General features: G+C 42.4%; 2 protein-coding genes across 2 annotated transcripts; both read right to left on the bottom strand.

The window, feature by feature from the left end:
• Window positions 1-765: 765 nt before the first annotated feature.
• LOC117866929 (putative disease resistance protein RGA3) lies at window positions 766-6,783 on the bottom strand. Its single transcript, XM_034751229.2, has 3 exons — window positions 6,617-6,783; window positions 5,389-6,485; window positions 766-3,154 (listed from the first exon to the last, which is right to left on the bottom strand). Exons 2-3 carry the CDS (start codon window positions 6,463-6,465, stop codon window positions 1,055-1,057), a joined length of 3,177 nt encoding a protein of 1,058 aa, XP_034607120.1. The 5' UTR covers window positions 6,466-6,485; window positions 6,617-6,783; the 3' UTR covers window positions 766-1,054.
• A 2,187-nt stretch (window positions 6,784-8,970) lies between these two features.
• LOC117866262 (disease resistance protein PIK6-NP) lies at window positions 8,971-10,758 on the bottom strand. Its single transcript, XM_072290234.1, has one exon. It carries the CDS (start codon window positions 10,756-10,758, stop codon window positions 8,971-8,973), a length of 1,788 nt encoding a protein of 595 aa, XP_072146335.1.
• Between the last annotated feature and the right edge of the window lie 9,907 nt (window positions 10,759-20,665).

Raw genomic sequence — 20,665 nt, 5'->3', positions numbered from 1 at the left:
GCTTTCCTATGGAAAAATATATTAGTATGAAAAACATCACATTGTATGCATGGCTTGTCTCTAATGGTTTCTAAAGGGCAGTCTGAGGTAACTTAGTTGACAATTCTCGTCAGCTGTCAAACAAGAGCTGCAGGAAATGAACTAAATCGTTTTAGATGGTCCCAAGAAAAAAACCAGGTGGTTTCAAATTATCAATTCATCGTTTCATCAAAATATTTCAAAATTAATATTACTCCAAATGGGTACTCGTTTTGGCTCTTCTACTAGATATATACACTATTTGTAGATGCATAATAATATTTATGATCCTAGAAAGATCAGAACGACCTACAATTTGGAACAGAGGGTAACATTGAATAAATAAAAGAAACCACAGGTCCTACACTGAATAAATATCTATTCCGTTTCGTTCGTTTCTTCCGTGTTTCAAGCAAGTGTACAGGAGGACTTAGGAGAGCAGAAGTTTGCGCGGTTGCCTCTTTAGCAGACGTCAGAACGTTTGAGTGAGCAAAACAGACAATCCTCAATGCTTGAGTTTGGTTCTGGCACCTGCACCAGGTTACTTGTAGACACAAATGTGTTGCTGTTTCTTGCTCTTGATCACACAAAACGCACACTTGGTACCAGTAAGTTTAGTGAAAACTTTGAAAATTGTATGGAAGAAGTTGTATCCATATTTGATATTTCATTAAAAATTTATGACGTGCAATTCTAAACCAAGTGTACATGATTAACATTCACAGCCAACAGTTAGCTGCACTGCTATTGTAGATTAACAAATGAATTATCATGCAGATACAGAGGAAACTAGAAGAGCTGACATACATGCCCAGATAGGCCAAAGTTGAAAACAAGCACAACCTCTGTAAATCAAATCAATGGTTAGAGCAGTGTCTGTCCGCTCGTCAGACGAACCGGCTGTATTGACAGCACTCTGTTTCACAATATTTGACGTATCAGTAATTGATGCAACGATGCATGGAGATTACTGTAGATACAGAGAAGGAATAGGAGTACAAACAACAGTCGGGAATCTAGAATCAACGTGCAGTCTTCAATCTTCATCTGAACCTTCGATGTAGTTGATGTCATGCTTGGTGATATGGCTGATCTTCTCACACTCGGAGGAGCTACCTGAAATAATGGAATGATGCAGCTCCTTGCTGCAAGTCAACTTGAGAAACCTTGGATTCACACATTGTAGATATCCTGGAAGTCTCTCTATGGTGCCGTCCTTCAACTCTATGCTGTCAAGTGATGGGACACCTTGCAACACCTCCAGCTTGGGGCAATGGAAGATCCTAATCCTGTGCAACATAGAGAGGCCAGTAATCCTCTTGAGCTTGGGGCAGTCGAACATGTCAAGTTTCACAACAGAAGGGAAGTTCTCCACAGATGCCAGGTTGCTCAGCTTGTGCAGTTCCAGCTCTCTTAGAGCATGCCTCTTGTTGTTGGCAAGCCCCGGTGGCAAACAGCTCAGCTTGCATTTTTCGATCAACAGATACTCAAGAGCGTGCATGGCCATGGTGCCTGCAGTTACATCCACAGTCTGCTCCTCCCAGTCCCACTCCTCCCATTTGCACAAGCCTTCCAGAGAAAGATGTGTCAGATTAGGAAAAGCCACTGATGTAGATGCAGTGATGCCTCCAGCCACAGTGGAGGAAGAGAATGATGCCTGGAATTCGGACCCGACGCTCTTGATGGCTGGTACATCTACAATGGCTAACACTTTCAGATTAGGGAGCCGACACAAACCATCAGGGAGTTTGGTGCAGCAAAGCAGGTCCTGCAGCCTCAAAAGGCTCAAGCTCTTAAAGGCACATGCTTCCACTACCATCATCCAATTTGGTAGCGTGCGACCAAAGTATCCTCGAATCTCTAAATGGTGAATGCGGGGTGGTGGGCAGAGCTTCTCCAATACCTCTTCCACTACTTGCTGCTGCTGCTGCTGCTCGATCTCATTCCTCGATTCCATGCATCCACTGCTACTCCAATGTAATTCCATGTATTCAAGATGCTTCTTGCTGCTAATCCTGGCCATTTCAGCCAACGAGCTAGCAGATACACTCTCGAGACCTTGTAAAATAAGCTTCCTAAGCTTAGAAAGAGGCCCTATCTCTTCCAAGCTGCACCAGCGCCCATCCATGTCCATGTGTACCCGGAACCCATAAAGTGCCCTTATATTTCTTAACCCACCAAACTCCTTGGGTATTACCACATTGGCATTCGAACCATACATATCAAGGCTTCTGAGATGCACCAGTTGTATAATGGTTCTAGGAAGATTCTTCAAATGTACAGAGCCTCGAAGCACAATATGTTGTAGGAACTTCATATTGTCGATGTCGTCTGGCAGCCTAGATATATTTGTTTCCTCTAATCCAAAGTATCTTAGGTGCCTCAGTTGACATAGGGAACCAACCAACCTATCACAATCTCCACCATGTATATACAATACCCTTAGCATAGAGAAACTATCCAATGAATCAATCTGCTCCAAGTCAATCTTGGAATTTATAAATAATGTTCTTACTAATTCTCGTTTTTGCATAGCAGCCAATCCACGTACCGAGGATGGTCCTATGGACAAGCGACGGACAAGACTATCATTACTACTACTGGCAACTTGCATCTCCTGCACCACAAGCGACTCTTCTCTTGCCATAAATTTAGCAAATGAGCGCACCACATCATGCATTGTGCAATGGTATGCAGTAGTTGAAGGATTAACTCCTTTCGGTTCTATAAGATTCCTAGTGATTAACTCCTCATAGTACTCGGTTGCGATTTCTTCTAGTTGGTCATCATGTGAACTACTTTTGTCCGTGTGAGGTTGGATGAATCCCTCACTAATCCACATGGGAATAACATTACGCCATCGAATACATGTACCTTTTGGGAAAAGTGAACAGTAAAGGAAGCACTGCTTCTGCTGGGAAGACAAATCCTCATAACTCAAATAGATTCGGCTGTCCAGCTCCTTGGGCAATCCAGCTATTGACCATGCAGGATGGTTGAAAACAGCCTCCCACTCACGCTCACTTCTGGACCTCCTGCTTAGCAATCCTCCCATCACTTTGACAGCAAGCGGTAAGCCATCACACTTTCTGAGAATTTTCATCCCGACATCTCTTAGGTAATCAGTTCCAATTACCTGTCAACAATCCAGACAAATGAATTCCATGCTTGTGTGAGTGCATTTTTTTAAAGTAACATGAAGTTTAATATCAAGATCCGATAGTTATGATTTTTAATTAACGACTAATATGAATCCTTTTCACTCACTACACAGGAAGAATAATCGGATGGCCAATATGCTAAGGTTCGATTTGGTGTTGGATGTCTTTCAAAAGCACGTCCATGTTTGGTTCTACTTGTGTTGGGCGAGTGCAGTGGGCATGGCGTACTTCAATTCCATAAGCCAATTCTAGAAATCAATAGCGTTTATTACATGCAATTTAAGGACAATTTCTGCATACATGCTACACGTTTATTACTAACTATAGACTTTTCTTGGAGATTCTATGTATGTACCAGAAAAAAAATATAAAACCTATAAATTCTTATAAAAAAAGGGAACATCATGACAAAAATAGCCATCCTTGTTCTAAAAAAGTTACGCACCTTTGTTATTATGGAAGAAACCTAAAGTAAATCCAATCTTTCTCATTAATTACCCAGTTCAGTGACTTTAAAAATGATACACAATAAATATATAAATAAATTAAACATCTAACCCCTCCGTCCTGTAACACAAGGCATCCAAGTGTTCAAAATTTATCCTCGAATACAAGGCATTATTCTAGGTATTGGATGATGGTCATTTAATTCTTTCTATAATTAACAAGATAAGGGTGACTGATTGGTGGATTTACACAAAAATAAGTTCTTTGACATTTGCAACTACCATTAACTTAAGAGTACATACATCTTTTGCTACTCCTGCTAATATATTCTTAAATCTCTAGGATGCTTTCTATTTCAGGATGGAGGGAGTATATTATAAATAATGTAAATCAACCCCTAAATTTTGGTCTATATTGGCCGCCTCTTTAATTATAATAAAAAGCTAAAGTAAACCGCTATGTCTCCATCGAAACTACCTGCATCTGCCTTTATGAAGAAAAGAACAAAAGTACTCCCCGTATAAGTTTAATTTTTAACAAATTACTCATGTCTTCCATTATTGATAGTATTCAAAGCAACACAAAGTATATGTGCATAGAGCATGCCATTACCCAGGCCATGTAAACACATGCATGTAGGATGCGGCGAGCATATCAGTTTAATTTCGATGGATTAGCAATAATATAAAAAAGCATATAGAATAATTGGCACCAGGAAGCTAGCAATGATGCAATGGTTACATAGTATTTACATGGGTATTATGTTTTAGAGAGGGAGAGGGAGGGAGACAGATATAGAGAGTTAGAGCAAAGAGAATCAATCACTATGCCAAAAACGATTTGTGCTCGCATATGGGAATTAATGTGCTGGCAGGTAGGATTGGCACCCGCGAGCACAAAGATGCCAAAGGCCAGCTTGCAAGCACCCACTAGCATTGATGGAGATGCATCTATGCTGGCAGATGGTTAGGTGACCCACCAAGACAGATGCCGCCCAATTATGCTCGCAGATAGCTTTTTCCCGATCCAACCTTTCATTTGAAGCCTGCTCAAGAGGAGCTCGAGAAAAGGTCCAAAAACACCAAATACAAGGGGGAGGTTGTTATTGGTGCTTGCGCACACAAACAATTATAAATCTAGGGCTTGTAAGTCTTGTGAGACCCTCCAACCACATTTTGTGGGTGGCTCCGGTGCATGTGAAAGTAAGGAGAGGCCGTTGGTCAAAGCTCTACCAAGTGAAGGCCGGCAAGGAGTACCTGAGAGAGGCTAAGCAGAGATCCACTTGCGCGTGGGGAGGCCCACATCAGGTTTCCTATGGAGTTACTTGATGGAGGAGCTTAAACCCTAGCGTCGGCAATCCCTTGAGAGGGGCTCCAACAATAAGGACTAGTTGAAAGCTTTGTATTTCGATACCTCAGTTAAAATTATCATGTCGCCATGCAGGCAGTTTGCATTCCTTACCCTTTTACCTTCCACATTTTTTTTGCACTTTATTTTATGTGTTTAACTTTGCTAAAATTGTCATGCCTAGTTTATAGGATTGGAATCTATGGTGCAAAATCTTTTGTGATTGAGATAGCAACACATTGAAAATCTCATTTTGCTTGAATTGCCATGTCTAGTTTATCAGTAAGAACGAATTAAGTGTATTTAAGTGCACAGACCAAAGTACGTGAGGTATTATTGAATTAGTAATGCAGTATGTTTAACTGACTGTTCAATTGATTGCAAAGAATAAAAAATTTGGCCTGTGCATACTAACCTGATTAGGAGATGGCGGCAGCTGTTTCGTGAGAAGGGACCAAGCGTCCTCTTCATTCAGTGGGCTGACACGGTGTTGGTAGGAGGCTCCCATCCGTTTGCCCAGGTCTTCCAATCTTGTAGTGATTAGGACACAGTTCCCCTGTTGTTTCTTGCTTGCATTTATGATTGGGACACTAAGAACATGAGTCCATGCTGGGTCACTCCACACATCGTCCATCACTAGGAGAAACCTGCCCGTGGACAAGGTTTTGGTGAGGGTCCGCGTGAGGAGTGTCTTGTCTTGCGTCCCTCCATGGACTCCACCAGCTTGCTCGATTGCTGTCTTGAGCAGCTCAGTCTCGTTGAAGTGCTGGGTGATGCTGAGCCATACCTTCACTTCGAAGTTCTCTTGGATGGATACCTCGTTGAAGATCTTCTTGGCAAGGGTGGTCTTTCCCATGCCACCTGTGCCCACGATGGACACCACCTTGATATCATGGAGGCCACCGGTGATAAGTAACTGTGCAAGTTCTCTTGTATCCTGCTCGATCTTCTCCCCAACAATGGCTGACTCATTGAACTCAGATGTCGTCTTCTGCATAGACCTTTCAGCATCAGTTAGCTTCCTCGGCTTCATGTTGGAACCGAGGTTAATACTGAACTTGAACCTGTCTGCCTCCATGTGGATGCCATCCAGCCGCTGGTTCAGCTCCTTGATGCGACTGCCTATCTTGTGGGCGAACATGGGATTCCTCATGCAGAAGAGCAACGGCTGGAAGCAACCCGCTGACACCTTCTTCACACTGCTGCCGTCTTTAGTAGACCCCCTCCGCTTGTCAGCCTCGAGATGGCACACGTCTATGATGTCGATGGCGTCGTACATGGCGTCCTTGAGCTTCCTCACCCATCTTCTCACGCTGTCATCAGTGAGGCGCCTCCTCTCGGCGTCTGCGACGAAGGCTTTGATGCCTTCCATGTTGTCCTCCAGCCTGGTGATCTCGCTGGAGACTCCTAGGAGCATGGACACCTCCTCTTCAGCCATGTCCGTGAGGAGCTTCTTCACGTGTGGTACCATGGCATCCAGGACGGCCGCCATAGCTGGAGCTAGCGTAGTGCCTGCTAGTAATAGTAAACCATGCATCCATAAGCACAGACAAGGTACGCAGTAGCCAAAATCAGGTTATTATTATCTTATAATTAAGTTATTAGCTACTACATCGATCGATATGTGAATGGAGTGTGCTCACCTCAACGTAGGCGTCAGTAGAAGAATGCAATGGTGAGAAATGGGTATGCGATGGAGGGCGAGTTCACTAGGAAGGGAGAGCCACTCCCTACGTAGGACTAGATCCAGGAATCAAATGATAGTAGTGCTATAATTATTTGCTGCAGATCAAGTCCATGGTAGCTAGTGCTCGCGTTACGTTGTTTAGGTCTAGAGAGCAGCAGCCAACTCCATAGCTTATAATTTTAATTTCTCATTGTTTATTGCGACGGGTCTTTTGACAGTCTGGGGACACGTACAGTCGTCGTAGATCTCGAGATGTTTTTAACTTTTTAGTGAGTGTAGTTTGGTATGTTCAATAAATGACTTATCCTTTGTAGTGTATTTATTTGCTAAGGTAGGATGTATGTCCAATAAATAACTTGTCCTTTGTAGTGTGTGCGCATCTTGTCCCAGCCGTGGAATCGTAGGATGTATTGCAAAGGTAGAATTGATGATAATCGAGGGAGCGTTGTTAGGGATCTGCCCAAAACTCGCCCCCTTCGCCATTCACACAGGTCCCAGCCCTGGAATCGTAGGATGTATTGCAAAGGTAGAATTAATAATGGAGGGAGCGTACAAGACAACAGACAAGGGCAACCGGTAAAGTATAACGAGCTCGTCAGTGCTTTGTAGATAGACAGTCTCTGCACACCATCGTAGATAGATCTCGAGCGGCGTCACGTGCAATTCGTACTAAAAGGATGAGGATGCTGCACCCACTGGAGGCAGCGGTGCTTGCCCCAAGATTGAGGATGCGCACAAGATCCCTGCTTCTAGTTATCTTTATTCTGGCATTGCTGCTTTTAAGATGCTAGTGCTTCATTCTTAAATCCTCGATTGTAGCACAAAACTATGTTACCCCATTATTGCCAAGATGTTCCAGGGTGCTGACGTGACTGGTGGCATGCATGGATGAGGATGCACCCACTGGAGTTACCATGACGTGGCTGGTGAATTATTTTTTTTCCTGAGTGCAGCTCTGCTTGGATGTTGGAAGTAGTTGACTGATGCTGCTGATCTTTTGGCACGTTTTACATTTATCTGCACATTATTATGCTCTATTTCTGAGCTATTTGCTTTGTCATCATCAGGATGCTCCGTTTGTGTTTCACATTGGCTTTGTACTCATGTCAACCTGGCATTACCATTGTTCATTGTACTGGGCTTATGTCATTATAGTTTAATCTGTGAGTGTCTTTAGTGGCTAAAATAGTATGATGATTTGACTGTCTCATCTAATTGGAATGTATGAAATTCTGGATTTTGTTCGGGACAGAAGGTTTGCGGTCAGACCTTCAAGAGGGAAATGTTTGCTCAGCACTCTGATTGTAGTACTGTTGCTATATCCAGCTGAAAAATTGTTTGTTAAAAATATCCACGATTGCTTGTATTATTGTTGGTACTGCTTGCTGATGTCATGCTACTTGCATGCGCTGGTATGGTGCCTTAATTTGACCTTTTTATGCCGTTAGTGATTTGGCACAGTGCAGTGCTTTGTTTAGTACTAATCAGTTTTGGCTAATTGTCTGTAATTTGAGGATTTCATATTTTCCTTGCCTTTGTTTTTAATTTCACATTTCCAGCTTGAAAATGGCCACGGGAGACTTGCCTTCTGCACAACCATTTTGCATGTTTTGTCCTACGAATAGTGCCTTGGCTGCGCACAATGTTTTATCCTATGGTAACGTAGTTACTTGTAGACACAAATGTGTTGCTGTTTCTTGCTCTTGATCACACAAAACGCACAGTTGCTACCAGTATGTTTGGTGAAAACTTTGAAATTTGTATGGAAGAAGTTATATCCATATTTGATATTTCATTAAAAAATTATAACGTGCAATTCTAAACCAAGTGTACAGGATTAACATTCACAGCCAACAGTTAGCTGTGCACTACTCTTGTAGATTAACAAATGAATTATCATGCAGATACAGAGGAAACTAGAAGAGCTGACATACATGCCCCGATAGGCCAAAGTTGAAAACAAGCACAACGGTCGTTGACATCCTGAAGAGCCTCCATGTTGACATCATCCAGCTTAATATGATGAAAGACTTGTCAAAACAGCATTCCACTCACGCTCTCGGCATACAGATATTTGACAATATATGATGCCCGTCTGCGTCTGTGCGATGGCACAAATATTTGACGTATCAGTAATTGATGCAACGATGCATGGAGATTACTGTGGATACAGATAAAGAATAGAAGTACAAACAACAGTTGGGAATCCAGAATCAACTTTCGGCATAGAGAAATAATAGTGAGAGTTACCTGAACGCATAGGCTATCTTTCCATCAAGACGTACAGTCTTCAATCTTCATCTCAAATATTCAATTGTAGTCGATGTCATGCTTGGTGATATGGTTGATCTTCTCACACTCGGAGGAGCTACCTGAAATAATGGAATCATGCAGCTCCTTGCTGCAAGTCAACCTGAGAAACCTTGGATTCACACATGCTAGGTATCCTGGAAGTGTCTCCATGGTGGTGTCATGCAGAAGCAAGCTGTCAAGTGATGGGACACCTTGCAACACCTCCAGCTTCGGGCAGCGGGCGATCCTAATCTTGTGCAACCTGGAGAGGCCGCTAATCCTCTTGAGCTTGGGGCAGTCGAACACGTCAAGTTCCACAACAGAAGGGAAGTTCTCCACAGATGTCAGGTTGTTCAGATCCCTCAGTCCCAGCTCTCTTAGAGCATGCCTCTTGTTGTTGGCAAGCCCCGGTGGAAAACAGCTCAGCTTGCAGTTTTCAATCAGCAGATACCCAAGAGCGTGCATGGCCATGGTGCCTGCAGTCACATCCACAGTCTGCTCCTCCCAGTCCCACTCCTCCCATTCGCACAAGCCTTCAAGAGTAAGATGTGTCAGATTAGGAAAAGCTGCTGATGTAGATGCCTGGAATTCGGACCCAACGCTCTTGATGGCTGGTGCATCTTTAATGACCAACAATTTCAGACTTGGGAGCGGACACAAACTGTCAGGGAGTTTGGTGCAGCAAGGCAGGTCTTTCAGCTTCAAAATGATCAAGCTCGTAAAGGAAAATGCTTCCACTACCATCATCCAATTTGGTAGCGTGCGACCAAAGTATCCTTTAATATTTAAATGGTGAATGTGGGGTGGTGGGCAGAGCTTCTCCAGTACCTCTTCCGCTACTTGCTGCTGCTGCTTCTGGATCTCATCCCTCAATTCCATGCATCCACTTCTACTCCATTGTAATTTCAAGTACTCAGGGTGCTCCTTGCTGCTAATCCTGGCCGTTTCAGCAAACGAGCTGGCAGATACATTCTCGAGACCATGTAAAGTAAGCCTCCAAAGCTTGGAAAGAGGTCCTATCTCTTCCAAGCTGCACCAGCCCCCATCCATGTCCATGTGTACCCGGAACCCATAAAGTGTCCTTAGATTTCTTAACCCACCAAACTCCTTGGGTATTTCACTCTCGTTAGTCATGCAAAGCACCCTGATTTCGCTCTGGTTGCTAACATCCTTTATAATTTGCCGCTGGGACTCCTCATCCAGGTTATCAATACGTATGCGCAGGTACTCTAATGATATCACCGTCCTCAAGAACGACCCATCCGGTGCGCACGTATCGCGGCAGCCACGTAGGCAAACCAATTGCGTTAACTGGCAAACGCTCGATGGCAGTACCCGTATGCTAGAAGCTTCCAAGTCAAGTATCTGTAGAAACTTCAGTTTTCCTATTTCTTTTGGGAGCTCATAATAAGTAAATTTCCAAGGTGCCTTAGATGAATTTTGTAGCCCAAGGTACCTCAAATGAAGTAGAATTCCAAGGTTCTTAAGACCGTGCCAGTCTCTCCTAGGTGGTCTGCATCCCTCTAAATGTAGCACTCGCATGAGTTTAAAGCTTGGATGCAACACCCAACTCTGAATATCACAATCACAGGCAACCAATGTCCTCACTTGTGCCATGTCCATGTGATCGTCCTGCTGAGTTTGCTTCATAGTTCTATTCTGGTGAGCTAACCTGCGCACTCTGTTCTGATGTGGTGATGTTCCTTCATCATCATTTGAGATAGTCACAAAGTTTTCTTTATATGACAAGTAACGGATGAGATCAAGCACCATGTCATGAACACGAACAGCCACATACATCACCATGGCTTAAGATATCCATGTCATCTGACTCGACCGCCTTGATCATGCTTCTATTTACGAGCTGATTGAAGTATTCATCTCCCTGTTGAAACAAGCTGGTCCCTCTTCTCTTCTCCACGAAACCTTCGGCTATCCATTTCCATATCAAAGAATCTTTATCAATCTCATAGTCTTCTGGATACACACTTAGATACAGTAAGCAGGTCCTTAGATAAGAAGGCAGATCATAGTAGCTAAGAGACAATATCCACTCAGTATCATCTACCTGCTGGTTACCACCCTTACCACGATAGAAACCAGGAGAGTTGCACACATCAAACCAATCTTCTCTTGATTTACCCACCAGCAAACTGGCTATTGTGATGATAGCTAATGGTATACCACCACATTTTTTCAGAATCTTTTCAGATGCCTCAGTAGGGTTATTAGCAGGATATTCACCATTAACACCAAATTACCTTGTTTTGAATAATTTCTCTGAGTGATCAGGGGAAAGTGTGTGTAGGTCGTAAACCTCCTCCCTGCTTGCTACATCTCGATTGCGAGTAGTTGTGATTACTCTACTTCCAGTGTCATTGTTAACCAAAGTTGATTTGATTATGTTCCACGTTGCTATGTCCCATACTTCATCAATAACGATGAAGTACCTAGCAACATCATAGTACAGATCAATACCCAAACTTACGTTGATAAACCATTGAGCATGTATAAAAGAAAAGAAGAGTGACAAAGTATAGAATAAAATCTTAAAAATGCTAGCGAAAATTTTGTACTTGACAAATATTTCATTTAAAATCGTTTAGCTATCCAGAACTTCCTTAAAAGGTTATGAAAGAAACACGTTCTGCCACATCAGCGATCTGTGTCTCAAAAATCGAGCTATCTCATTGGCCCAAACCTCCTCTCCGTGGATCCCTCCCCTCTTTTCCCTTCCCTCTCTCCTTATCCTGGCTGCCCTGCCTCCTGCGCGCTAGCACTGCCTAGTCCTCCGCCACAGGCCCCACCTCATCCCCTGCCACCAGCGCCATCCTCTGGCCCCACCACCTCGTCCCCAACACCGTTGGCACCGTCCTCCGGTCCCGCCACCATGTCCCCCATCGCTAGTGCCGTCCTCCGGTCCCTAGGTCTCCTCTAGCGCCATCCTCCAATCCTACTGCTTTGGCCCCTCGGTCTCCTCCGGCCCCACCGCATCGGCCTCCTCCGGCCCCTTCACCTCGTCCTTCGGCCTCTAGGTCTCCTCTGGTGCCATCCTTCAGCCATGCTTCTTCGGCCCCTCTGTCTCCTTTGGCCCCACCGCATCGGCCTCCTCCGGCCTCGTACGATTTGCGCCTCGCTCATCCCCCCACCGTCCCCTCCTTGCTAGTGCCCTACCAAAGCCATCCTCTGGCCCCGACCCACGTCATCCCTGCGCAGCGCGGGCGACGAGCGGTCGGGGTAGTGTGACGTGCAGCCGTCAGGCGGGTTATTTTATATTTTTGCAAAATATCTATGCATGTGGGTGTCATAACCACCCGCCTGCTGCTGGGTGGCACGCTAGCACAGAGAGCCATATTGATTTGTACTGTGTATTAATTAATGAATCATGAACTTTTAGCCCTCTCAAACAATGAAGCGAAAGAAGCCGTGAGGTCGTACAAAAATAATGGAGGGAAGGCTTCACATCACCGAAGTGACAGAAGAGGGCCAGCCTATTGGTCCCTCAAAAGTTGCTAGAAAGTTCGTGAGTCAATGTGGGGCTATTACAAGGGACAACATTCCCATTAACATTCAAGAATGGAAGTCCAGTAAAAAACATGATCCATACGTGCTCTCGCAGAAACAGAAAGATATGTTGTTGGAAGATGTCAAGAAACACTTCACAATTCCTAGCGGTGTTGATGAAAAAGTTATGAAAGACGGGATGCTCAAGAAGATGGCAACCCAATTTCCAACCTTCAAGAAGAATCTGGATACCAACTATATCAAGAAGGGCAAAACTGCAGATTTTAATGACTGGCTAAAGTTAAGAGAACATTGGAACTCATTCTGAAAAACAAGAGGCATGAAGATAGTGCGAACAAGGTTCGTGTCAACTTAGGCTATGCCTATACCACCATCGTCTAGGGCAAGGTGGTTATAGGAGTGCAATTCCCAAATGGAGACAGATGAAACAAGATCTAATTGATCTAGGTATCGTACCAACGACTATTGAGTAGCCCGATCGATCGAAGAATTGGTATTACGCTCACGGAGGCACCCTTAGTCCTAAGGATGGGACACTTATTTTCAACAAAACAGCATGTAGGAAGGCCCTCAGGCTTATCAAAAACATTGAAGATTCTAAAGTAGGAATGTTCAAGGATGATAGAGAGAACGATGAGCTGACTTTGGCAGTCGGGAATCCTAAACACCCAGGATGTTGCCGAGGCTACAGGATGGTTTCGTGGAAGTATGCTTTCCGTAGCGATATCGACACGTACGGAAGTCAGAAGAGAAGAATGGAACAACAAGAGGAGAGGTGGTGGCGCATGTTAGAAGCTAAAGTGCATGAACAAGACGTAAGAATGCAGGAAGAAATTAACCAGCGAGTGACGCTAGTAGTTATTGAGATGGCCTAATCTAGAGCACTGCCAGATCCTAGCGTCATCGTCAGCCCTTTTCAACGCCGAAGCAGTTGTGCTTCCACAGGGTCCCCGATAAGAATATGCCAAGCTTACTTGTGGTTGCGCAGGACAACCAATGGTACCCTATGAATGACATCACTCAGCGCATCTCATGTGAGCTGTACAGACCATTTGGCAACCTCATTATTAAGGTATACATATATATAATATATACAATTATCTCAATTGATCCATGCCTTGGGAGGTTAATAACTTCTTTATTTGTCCTATATGTACAGTTGGCGTACGGAAGTGCTGTACCAATCTTGCTAGGGTAGACAAGCCATGGCATGGCGATTTCACCTGGCCACTCCACCTTTGGGGTGGAGCAGGTTTGTGATTGTAAATATGAAGGCCTAGAGCTCAACCTCTCGGGAGGTGATGGAGAAAGGACACTAAGAGATGCACTTCATGGTATCATTCTTTGGTGCAAACAAGATCGCAACCACCACCTTCCAAGCCAAGGAAGCCAAAGGTGAAAGAACCAAGGAAGAAAAAAAAAGAAGTTTGAACCTATTAAGAAGCTAGCAGGCGATATGACTCCTGAGGAATTGGAGGAGGCATAGCAAGCACATGTAAGGGAGTGGTATGAAAAAATCACTACAGAAAGAAAAGCGAAGGAGATGGAGTCTAAGCCAGTAGATCCAGCCAAATTAAAGTATTTTATTGGCATAAGAAAAAGAATTCAATTCGATGTTACTATCAAACTATGATCATTTGTTAGTTAAGTCTTGGCAGAAGAAGAAATGAGGAGAGTCGTCATCCAGCAAGATCAGCAAGCAGATCAAGAAGCTCAACAAATAGCAACTTTGCCTTTAGAACAACAAATCAAGGTCATTAAGTTTATGGCAGAGATAGGTCTCTCGCTTGCTGAAGTTCTAGGGCAAGACGAACCGCCACCTCCAGAAAAGATTGCACCTAAATAGCCCTTTGAGTTAGGCAAGCCTCTGGTCAGGCATGAATTGGTACGGAAGCTCACAATTAATATGTATGAATCCCATCAATGGTACATGGAGCAGTCGGCCAATGACAAGGTCATGTTCGCTCTTCTTCTTAAGCCGATTAACTTTTTCGATGAAGGTGGGAAACTGCTGTGGTTGGAATTCAAGGATATTTATGAACTGTACCATTAAAATGCCCTTCATGTCTCTCATATCAGCGCCTAGGTTCTGTAAGTGTGTGTTTATTAGATGTTAATTTTGGCTCAGCTCATTATTGTATGTGTCATCCCACTAACTTTGTCTTTCATTTTATGTAGGATGCAAATTAAGAGGTGCCGCCGAGAATCCTACTTCAACGTTGGCTTCATGGACCCAACGCTTGTTAACCAAAAGCAGATACGGGATTGACTAAAGTCTACATTGGAGGCAATATACAAATTCTTGAACATAATTACAAGCAATACATACTATTGCCTTACAACTTTAAGTAAGTGTGGGTACCGTCTATTTTCATTTTCGTTTTCTTACCTAATTAATGTTAGTTAGTTCTAATATGAACATTTATGTACACAATTACCATTGGATTCTCCTTATAATTATGATTGATCAAAGCAACGTTATTGTGTTTGATTCGCTAAGGAAAACAAAGGACGAGTAACAAAACATTCAAGACATGCTTAACACTGTATCATATTCATTATTTTAATTAGCAGCGCAAGGAAACGATTCCGTAAGTATGACCCTGGTGATTTCAAAGAAAAACATACATTCAATACAACTTTTCTAGTATGCATGAAGTTTGCACATTTTGTATATCCTACAACACGAATATTTCATAACTTCTTTTTTTTACTAAAGTGCTTGAGACAGGAACAAGGGAATAATTTATGTGGATACTACGTCTGTGAGCACACCATTTCGTGAGGGACAAGGTGCTATCGGACCATATTAAGTTATAGATTGGGTAAAATAATAAAAATGATATATACCTCGCCTTAACATTCCATCATGGCAATGTCTTATTCCACATTGCCGTCAACACTTTGCTCGTGCTCACATTGCCATCACCGGATATTTTGAGGAACATGTCCGCCTGGCTACCCTCATCCTCGGTGTAGGTACTAGGAATGTTCGAGCCATTACCGCCAGCAATAATTTGCTCCATTATATACCTTTCATCCTCTTCGTCCCCCATCTCAACTAATAATGACATTAATTATACACACATGTAATCATAGATACATTAAATTAATTATTGTCTCAAGTAGTACAATAAATGTATATACATGAAATCATACAAAACTTATCATATATAGAATCATATATATTGATAGACATATGATTGAAAATATACACTTAAAACCATACAATAAAACTTGTACAATTTATTACATGAAATTAAACATTAAAAATATTTACATGAAATAAATACACATGAAACCATACATTGTACTAATTTTCTATAATTTCCTAAGCATTTATACTAATTTCCTAAACATTTCTACTAAATTATACTAATTTCAAAACATTTCCACTAATCTATTAAATTATACTAATTTCCTAAGCATTTCCACAAATCTACTCAATTCTACTAAATTCTACTAATTTATACTAAATAATACTAATTTCCAAAGCATTTATCCTAAATTATACTAATTTCTACTAAAGTATACTAATTTTCAAAGAATTTCCACTAATCTACTAAATTACACTAATTTATACTATTTTCTAATAAATTCTACTAATTTCTACTCAATTCTACTATTTTATATTAATTTCTACTAATTTTCTATTGAATTTCCTAATGCCTAATTAAAAAAACACAGCTTGCACCCATGCCGGGGTCTTGCACTAGTGCTACTGCGCGTGCATACCTTTTTGTGAGGCGACGGTGGCCAGGAGGCGCGCTCGGCGATGACAATGAGGCCCGGGACCGGATGGCATGAGCTGCAAGCTGTGGGGTGATGTAGAGGAGCCACGGGCTCGATGGCTGGGGAAGAGGCCTGTGGTGATAGCACCGCGCTATGTGCGACAGCCGGCTAGCGGCAATGGAGAGAGGGTTGGCAGCGTTGAGGGTGGCGGTGCTGGCGATGGTGGGGTTGAGCCGGCTATGGCAGCGCGGGAGTGGCTTGGCAGGGCCGGGGCGGAAGATGATGGAGAGGTGCAGCCAGGATGGAGGACGACGAAGAGGCATGGGGAGTGGTGGCGGTGGAGGAGGACGGGGCGGTGTGGCATGTCGATGGGGGCTAGAAGCGGACGCGGCGGCTGGGACAGGGCAGATGAGAGAAGTAGCAGATTGGGGAGCGGAGAAGAGATATTTATACCCCCTAATCCCGAGTGGTATTACGACCCGGGACTAAAAGGGTACCAACCGGGACTAAAGGGAACTTTAAGTGCAGGAGACGAAAAAGGCCCCTTTAGTCCCAATTGGTATTACAAACCGGGAATAAAGACCCCACCTTTTCATTTCCCATACGTGCTGCAATTGGTTTTGTAGTTTTAATTTATATATGTTTTAAGTTGTTTTGTACTGGTGTTGTTAAAGAAAAATAAAAAATTACATATTTTGAACATGCAAAAATATATTCATTTAGCATGTATATTTAAAATAAGTTTGTATCAGTCATTAATTCTATACTAGTTTATTATGTTTCTAAAATAATTATTTTATAGCATCAATTGATCAACAAACTCTTCAAACAAATAATTTCAATGCACAAAAATGCAATTAATGTATGTGGTTAAGTTAACATTGTTTGTATTCATCGAATAAAGATTCACCATAGAGCATTACAATATAATTGAAATGTTGTAATGGCCATAGAGCATTACATAAAGGTGCACCATATATAGTGCATTACAATGTAACATTAAAAAACTTCTTCGTGATGAAAGTTCCTTTGTCATGATCGTAGTGTAAGTATGGAGCCTCTTCCTTTGCTAGCATAATGCTTGGGTCAACTTCGACAGCGAATGGAGGCTTGCCATCAAGCTGATCATAATTATCTAACTAGTCTAGTTTGTCCTCGACTCCCATGATTTTTCTTTTACCTGGAAGAACTATGTGGCGATTTGGTTCCCATTGTTTATCTTTATCTTCTGAGTTTTTCTTGGGTTTGCGAGACATGTCCTTCATATAGAAAATCTAATGCACATCATTGGCAAGGACGAATGGTTCATCATTTTATCTAGTCTTGGTTAGGTCCACTATTGTCATTCCATACTAATCTTTCGTTACGCCACCTCCAGTCAGCTATACCCATTGGCAACGAAACAGAGGGATCTCCCCTATGAAACTATAATACGAGTCCTTACTTTCGTTGTTGTCTATGGCATCTATATGGACACCACTATTTTGGTTGGTGATTTTTTGTCTTGGGATCTCATGTGAAATGTATAAGCATTTATCTCATAACCTTGGAATTTCACGATTGTGCTAGAAGGTTCCCTAGCTAACCAAGCGAGTTGTTCGTGAATCACAGAGTTACTCATAAGGTGTTGACGCAACCAAGAGGGAAAAGTATCCATGTGATGACGTATAATCTAGGGATCGGATTTCATCAGGTATTGGGAAAATAGAATCTGCTTGTGTTCCTTGATATACGGAGCCACAAAGGATGATTGTTGCAGAACCGTGAACTGTGCTTTATGGAACAAATAACTATCATTGCCCAAACTTGATTTTCTTCCAAGAGTACCCTTTTCCTAGCCTCCCCTCGTGGCGTGATACTGGAACCCCAATCGAATTAGTTGAGTTAGTAAAATCAACACAAAACTCAATGACATCCTCTGTTCCATATCCTTTGGTGATGCTTCCTTTTGGACGGGCACGATTAAGAACATAATTTTTTAGGACTGACATGAACCTCTCAAAAGGCCATATATTGTGCAGGAATATGGGACCGAGAATAATAATCTCTTTGACAAGGTGAACTAGAAGGTGCGTCATAATATTGAAGAAGGATGATGGAAATACCAACTCAAAGCTGACAAGGCATTGTACCACATCATTCTGTAGCTTTAGTAGCTTAGTTGGATCGATTGCCTTCTGTAAAATCGTATTGAGAAACGCGCATAGCTTTACGAGCACCAATCGTACATTCTCTGGTAGAATAACCCTCAGTGCAACCGGAAGCAACTAGGTCATCAACATGTGGCAGTCATGGGTCTTGTTTAAGTTCATATTTATTATTCCCTTTATAATCGTGCAGTACTCAGATGGAACCTTGATACTATTCATGTAGTCAAACATGCTATCCTTCTCTTCCTTGCTGAGTGTGTAATTGGTAGGACGTAAGTAGTGATGTCCTTTATATCTCTTTTCTAGATGTAGGTCATCTCGTTGCTTCATACGTTTCAGGTCCTGTTCTGCTTCCAATGTATCTTTTGAGTTCCCATAACAACCCAGGAAGCCTAGCACGTTCATGCTAAGATTCTTCATCAGATGCATCACGTCTATTGCGTTGCTAACCTCTAGGATTTACCAATAACGTAGCTCCAAAAATATAGACTTCTTGTTCCAAATGGGTGCACATCCATTATCGTCATTCGGAACAGGTTCGGTACGAAGACTCTTACCAAAGACTACCCTTACATCCTTTATATCTCAAGTACACACTTTCCATTATGGTGTGCAAGTTTTTTATGATGGTCTAGCGCCCCTTTGAAATGCATCCCTTTCTTTTTTAATGGGTGGTTAGCTGGAAGAAATCAATAATGACCCATATTCATGACCTTTCTATAGTGTTTCAAATACATGATGTCTGTGTCATCTAAACAATGGGTGCAGGCCCGATATCCCTTTTTTGTTTGTCCTAAAAGGTTACTCACCGCAGGACAATCACTAATCATTATGAACAACAATGCTCGTAGGTCAAAGCTCTCTTGTTTATTCTCATTCCACAGACGTACATCTTCTTCCTTCCAGAGCGGTAAAAGTTCATCAACCAACAGTCTTAGGTACACATCAATGTTGTTACCGGGTTGTTTTGGGCCTTGGATAAGTACCGGCATCATAATGAACTTCCAGTTCATGCACAACCAAGGAGGAAGGTTAAACATACATAAGATCATAGGCCACGTACTATGATTACTACTCAACTCACCGAATGGATTGAATCCATCTGTACTTAAACCAAACTTTATGTTCTTCACATCACTTTCAAAGGTCAGGAATGCTCTATCAATTGATCTCCACTAGACCCCATCAACAGGGTGCCTCAGCATATCATTTTGCTTACATTCTTCTTTGTGCCATTGCATCAACTTAGCATTCGCCTTGTTTCTCAACAAATGCTTCAAACGTGTCATTATAGGGAAATACCAAGTCACCTTATAGGAACTCTCTTATTGGGAGGCTGCCCCTCAACATCACTAGGATCATCTAACCTAATCTTATACCATAGCGCTCTGCACATAGGACAAGCATCCAATTTCTCGTATTTATCACCATGATAGATGATACGGTCATTAGGTCATACGTGTATCTTCTAAACCTCCAATCCCGGAGGGCAAACAACCTGTTTAGCTTCATATGTTGTGGATGACAATTCATTATTCTCAGGAAGCATATTTTTTGCAATTTTCAATATCCATGAAATGCCTCATCAGACACACTATTTTTTGCCTTCCATTAAAGCATTTTTAAAGTGGTACCCAGTTTTTATACCCCTACTTGCAATCTGGGTACAACAATTTTTTTGATCATCTACCATACGCAGCAACTTTTCTGATTCCTTCTCAGTTTCATAGTCTTTTTGTGCATTCCGTAGCACCTGACCAAGATCATCGATAGGGCCGTCTTCTACAAACTCTTTTTCATCAGCCTTGCCCATTGTAGTATCTGCAAAAGCTTGGCCTGCAGCACAGTCCGGAATGTTGGTATCCTCCTCCTACTCTTCGTCGTCTTCCATTATAACCCCTGTTTCGTCATGCTTGGTCCAAACCAAATTGTTAGGCATGAAACCGTATCTAAGCAAATAGCTATGAAGAGTCCCCCAGGAAGAGTATTCCTTCTTGTTAATGCATTGGAAGCATGGACAACATATGAATCCCTTCTTTGGCTTGTTGGCTTTAGCCACTTCGAGAAAATAATGCAAGCAATCAACGAACGCTTTGGTTCATCTGTTTGTGTTGTACATCCATTGCCGGTCCATCTGCATTGTATTATGTGAAAAATAGACATAGATGTTCGTATTAGATAAAGAACTTGACCGATATTTATGATTTACACCAATCAACCTTCATAAAGATAAAAACAATTCACATGACAATTACACCAATCAATCTTCATATCATTCACTAGGTCGACAAAAAGAAAAATGCTAG

This window comes from Setaria viridis, chromosome 8, assembly GCF_005286985.2.
Source record: "Setaria viridis chromosome 8, Setaria_viridis_v4.0, whole genome shotgun sequence".
Lineage (NCBI taxonomy): Eukaryota > Viridiplantae > Streptophyta > Magnoliopsida > Poales > Poaceae > Setaria > Setaria viridis.
Note: the sequence above shows the minus strand (reverse complement) of the source record. Positions and strands in the feature narration are given on the sequence as shown.